The sequence below is a fragment of the Pygoscelis adeliae genome, unplaced genomic scaffold (assembly GCF_000699105.1).
Source record: "Pygoscelis adeliae isolate BGI_AS28 unplaced genomic scaffold, ASM69910v1 Scaffold46, whole genome shotgun sequence".
Lineage (NCBI taxonomy): Eukaryota > Metazoa > Chordata > Aves > Sphenisciformes > Spheniscidae > Pygoscelis > Pygoscelis adeliae.
Genome location: NW_008824931.1, coordinates 168,791 through 174,201, shown reverse-complemented (window position 1 = coordinate 174,201; position 5,411 = coordinate 168,791). Strand labels below are relative to the sequence as shown.

Below are 5,411 nucleotides of genomic sequence, written 5' to 3'. Positions count from 1 at the left end.
ATACTCTGACTTAATGCCTATCTGTCTGAAAACGCCCAAAAGGAAAAGCTTAAATGCAGTCAATGAAAGATAAGACATTTTCACATTTTGATTATTACAAACACTAATTCAGTAAATACTTTTGTGTTATCTAATCAAAGTACTTCCAACATCTTATCTGCTTTGAATGGTGGTATGGAAAAATAGTAATTTAAAGATATTAAGTTGAAACTCAGCTTTTTCTAATTTAGACAGCCCTGGAGAACTTCACCACAAAAGTTCCCTTTTCTCTAATTATCAGATTTTGTTCACAAAAAAAAAAAAAAACACAACCAAACCTGTTTTATAAAGAACTTAAACTAATCAATGCAGTGGTCACAGGTGGAAGACGAAAGGTTATAAAAGTTCTCCGTATTTAACAGCCTGCAGGCCACTAAGTCTCTCCTATATATCCTTTCACTCACTCTGAATATCCCAATCCAAAAATGTTTGGTTCTGAAGAAAAATAACGATTTCTATGTCTCGTATGAGGTCTGGTGACTGCAGGATGAAAAGTGTTTGCAGTGGGCTCACTTTGTTTTGGGATATATTTAAGATTTGAATCTGCACGCTCATCACAATTTAATACGGCCTCCAGTAAACATGACTCCCAGACTACAGGCACAGCTGAGTGCACAGAGGTGCAACTGCAACAGGACCTACAGACCAGAGAAGCCCAAATATCAGGTTATAAAAGGGAGGAAACCTGGGTGAGTGCTGGCAGCTGGATGCACAGGGGCCCTTTCACTGCTTGCACCTGAGGCCACACCAGCCACGCTACCGCACAGCTTGTGCCCCAGTAACCTGGGCATCTGTTACCTATCAAAGACAGTAGTTTTAGACCTGTAGTACTTTGACAGCATATATTCAAAAAGTTTGTCTCTTATTAAGAAATTCTCTGTCCCCCCATACCTTCTCTGAAACAGAAGCAAAACCTTTGGTTGGATGCTGAGTTCTCATATCAAAAACATGAAATTTTCCCTCAAGCGACGTGGCCACTAGCTTGTTCATATTTATATCTTTTCTGTCAAACTCCACACTGCAAACCTGGAAATATAAAAATAAATAAATAAATAAACATTACATTCAGCCTTGAAATTTAGCCACTGCTAAAAAAATGAGGGCTTTGTGATTTGTAAATAGATATTGATCATTGGGTATTTTTACAATGACATCACCACCAATTTGGAAATAACAAAATCATCTGAAAACATGAATCCACTGAAAAATACCCCATGCTATCCAGACCAAGAACTTGAGGGGGTACTATTTGGTGAACTTGAAGAAAACAACTCCTTGGCACAATCTCAGCAGAAATGTCTTCTGGATAAATTTCTGGTAGACAGAGTCCTTTTAATTTTTCCATCCTGCATAGCAGCTGGAATGAAAAATACTTTTATGGTTTCCTTACCCCATTCTTAATGTTGGTCTCCCATCGTAGTGACATGGTTTTTAAGTCAAACAATTTAATGTCCCCATTGTCGTATCCAGCACATACAACACGTTCCTCTTGATTGTAAGCATTGCCTGGACACAGAGAAAGAATTAATCAGAACACAAAAACCCTCTTTAGTCTGTAAATTTCAGCCCTCCTAAGCCTGCAATTTCAACTTACATTTATGCCAGAAAAATATTACTATTGGGATATTAAGATTTAATGAACAGTCTGGTTTTCAAACCTGAAAGGTATAGAAAATATGGCTTTAAAACTGGCAGTCTGTGTCTTTTAAAAATATGAACAAAATTCTTATTCCCCCTGCCAAGTACTGCCTAAACCACACAGACTAAGTACTGCACACTGTTCTTGTAAACCTATACAAATACATCCCTTCTCTAAATCTTCATCTGCTATAAACCGTGCTCCCCAGACAGCACCACGGCAGAAAGCGGTTCCTCAACCAGCCTCTCAAGCGTGAAATGTTAGTGGGACAAGAAGACACTTCTCCAGACACAAGACCCGTAGGGAGGCCCTGCGTGTTACCATGGCCATCACTAGACAGATGCAGAAGCCTGTCTCCAAAAACTCTCAGCTGACAGGATCAAGGAAGTACATCAGCGTCTGAAAGAAGTTAGCCCAGAGCACGTAGTTCAAGATGAACCTGGCCTTGGCTCAAGCTTCAGTAATTCAAAAGAAAACTGAAGAAACTACGAGGCCACTTTTTTCTCTGTTCGTCAAAGCAGAAGACAAAGGTATCAACAGCAATAAGCATTACAGTTGCACCTGCTTGCCAGGAAACGTCCTCTCCTTACTATCAACTTTGTTATTATAATCCATGCACGTATTAGCATTTTGTAAAACTCACGCCCTGCCTCTGGAGGCAAAAGTGGAGCTAATCCAGAAATACCAGCTTGTGTAGAACACAAGCGGCTTGTTCTCTCCAAAGGAAAAATGCAGAGTACACATCAAGCATCTCTGTTGTCTTTAATCAGCTCTTAGCTTCAAGGATCTTCTCTTAAATTAATGCCTTAATGCTTGACAGCTGGAACGACGCTACAACAGCGATTGGTTCCTCGTGCACTGCAACATTTACGCTCCTTCAGGACAACGCAGCTGGATATACTGTTTGTACATTTCTGGGCATAGAAATAAAGCTTGCACAGCTTATCTGTGAAATGATTGACCAAAGGTGATAAGAGAATGAGTCCAAAACCCAGCCATCACAAAATTGGCTTCTTTTGAAAAACACATAAACTTAACAATGTTGAAAAGCAAAACCTGCTACTGATTGGTCCATACAAAATAAACTATTCCATAACATCCTGAAATACTTTGATAATTGTCAAAGCACAGTCATATTAGGGGTAGGAACGGTTATAAATTACCAAATGCTACTGTCCAGCAGTCTCTTTTGCTCTCCCCCTGTACAGGTTCCATATTAGCGACAGGAGTATCTTTCTGTCTTGGGTCCCATACCTTCACAGTTCCTGTGAAAGAAGGACAATGGATTTTGTATTACGGATACACTGTCACGTTGCGTTCATCTTCCCAGGGAAGGCCTGATCATTCAAAACACAGGAGCATCTCTTTTAATTCCAGAAAGCCAGACTGCATTTAGCGGATAGAAAAAAATAAACAGAAATAAAGCCAAAGTATTTGTTAAGGATATATTTTCTCTAGCTGATATTTTGCATTTATTCTGCTTTGCATTCCTTCTGTCCCATGCTCAGTGGCAACAGTATCTTTTGCTTATCTACAGCTTCTAAAAGAATCAGAGAACATTTATCCCAAGCAAGATTCAAAAGACAGCGTATGAAGAACTAGTTGCAACAGATTTGTAACTAGTTCAGATGGCAGACTGCGCCCTGCCATCAAAGCTCGCAGGCTGCTTTCTCAGAATAACTGAAAAGACTTTCAGAGTTCACTAACTCACCATCTCGACTGCCAGTCACAATTTCTGGTGCACCTTCCCCAATTCCTAAGCCACCTACACCATCTATACTGTTTATGATCTCCTTATGACCTTTCACAGAATAGACTGGTATTTCAGGAGCTTCTAAATTCCTAGGCAAGAAAGAAAAGAACAGATAATATGGCAATTTCCGTGACACTCAGGATTTGTATAAAAATGGGAGGAAACTTGAGCACAGATTATAGAAGCTCAGATTAACAGTGGGAACAAAATACGGATGTCACCATTAAGACCCACGAGTCTGTGTTTGATTCCTTCTTTGGCTACTGCTTTAGACTGGTCTGAAAGTGTTTGCTCAGTTCTGGACTTCCCTGTTTGCAAAGGCAGATGTGGGATTCACCACAGCAACCCTTAAGAACCAGTTTTTATGTTGGGCTCAAAATGAGTCACGCTGCAGATCAAAATGCTCCCATTAGCTTTACTTTCAGTAAGTAAAGTGACCTTATTCACTGATCCCCACCTAGCTCTGACTACTGCTCTTCAACTTCAGATGAAGGTTGCTTCCGCCTGTGGGTCTCACAGTTCTTTCCCACCGATTCTCATCCTTCGAGAATCCTTCAGAATTTTATTTTAAATTTCAGCTAGTGACTAATCCACGTCATCCTTGCTATTCCAACAAAATAGAACCAATAGTTCCTTGGCAAGGGAAATAAAATAATAATAAAAGCTTTTTTACCCTATAACTTCATTTGATAATCCATTTACCTACACAAGTGAATTGTGCAAATTATTCAGGGACCTGAAAAAACATTGAAACTTCAAGATTAAAAGTATGTATTTAATCTAGGCATCACATTTAGGTTGAACACAACCTCTCCTACTCGTGCATCCGTTCAAACGCCTCTGTTCAGAAGAGGACCTAGCAGAACTTTAACGGGTTTTTGTAGCTGCACACAGAAGATGCAAGTGAAACAGCACTGCATTAAACCGTTTTGCCCAATTCATGTTGTTTTTACAAAGCAGGCGTGTTCCAATACAGTAGTCAGCAAAGCTTACGACTGGGTCCCAACCACATGCAGGACAGAGAGCGTTTTATACACAAGCCAGCCACACAGAGAAACATCAGTTCAGACAGACACCTACGACATCAAATGAAAAAGCTTCGAAAGAATAATATCCGTGCTTACCATATGTTAAGGTTTCCACCAAAATCTCCTGTAGCTAAGTATCTTTGCTGCAGAGACGTAGCACCAAAAGTTCCACATTTTATAGGTTTAGCCTTTTCAATCTTTTAAAAAAGGATACATTCTGCGTCAGCGCATGGAAAAAAGCAACACAACCGCGGACTGCGGCAGCAGGTTTTTTGAGAGTCCCCGGGTGGCAGATTTCAGTGAAACGTACATAGGCTGTTTAGCGTAAAATACAGTCGGAACGCTATCGAGGGCACATTGCACTCTGCGTTTATTTCTGCGTGCACAGAAAGCGGAGACTTCAGTTCAACGGTCTTTAAAAAAAAACCCCAAACAAGCAAACCCCTCGCCTCAGCTTGCTGAGGATACTCGGAGGCTACCGCCTCTGCCGATCTGCAAGCAGGGCGCAGAGGGAGTCCCGGCTCTTCCCGCAGCCCTGCGGGTACGCCGGGGAGGGGAGAGTTAGGCCGCTCCCTCGGTGCATCTGGGCAGCGCTTGTGCATGCACCTGCAGCGCCCCGTGCCTGCAGAGCCACGCCGACGGAGAGAGTTCACTCGCTCGGGGCCCCGTGGGTCTTTGTGGGCCCCGGGCGCTGCTACCCCTGAAAACGAGCAGATCCGCAAAGGTCCGTCTGCGTTAAAAAAAAGCCCCCGAAACCCAACGACGACCGGAGCCCAGAGCTCTCCCCGGAACGCCCACCGTGACAACAAACCAGGGCACGCGTGCCGGGCCCGCGTCAGTAAACGGAGCGACCCCAGTTACGGGGTTCGCAAATTTAACAGGCAAACCAGGCCCGCTACGGCGGCCGCCTTCTCATCTTTGTCCCGCCGGCTCTGGACGAGCGCCGGGGCCT

At 42.7% G+C, this 5,411-nt stretch overlaps 2 protein-coding genes across 2 annotated transcripts in view; one reads left to right on the top strand and one right to left on the bottom strand.

Moving 5' to 3' along the window:
• Positions 1 to 5,061, bottom strand: part of WDR92 (WD repeat domain 92) — a 7,413-nt gene extending 2,352 nt beyond the window's left edge. Inside the window, exons 1-6 of the mRNA XM_009325024.1 lie at positions 4,909 to 5,061; positions 4,556 to 4,656; positions 3,390 to 3,520; positions 2,842 to 2,943; positions 1,430 to 1,545; positions 931 to 1,065 (exon numbers count right to left, since the gene is read on the bottom strand). Coding sequence (XP_009323299.1) covers positions 931 to 1,065; positions 1,430 to 1,545; positions 2,842 to 2,943; positions 3,390 to 3,520; positions 4,556 to 4,656; positions 4,909 to 5,061 — 738 coding nt within the window. The remainder of the gene's footprint in view (positions 1 to 930; positions 1,066 to 1,429; positions 1,546 to 2,841; positions 2,944 to 3,389; positions 3,521 to 4,555; positions 4,657 to 4,908) is intronic.
• PNO1 (partner of NOB1 homolog (S. cerevisiae)) overlaps positions 5,060 to 5,411 on the top strand; it is a 6,014-nt gene continuing 5,662 nt past the window's right edge. Inside the window, exon 1 of the mRNA XM_009325023.1 lies at positions 5,060 to 5,323. Coding sequence (XP_009323298.1) covers positions 5,060 to 5,323 — 264 coding nt within the window. The remainder of the gene's footprint in view (positions 5,324 to 5,411) is intronic.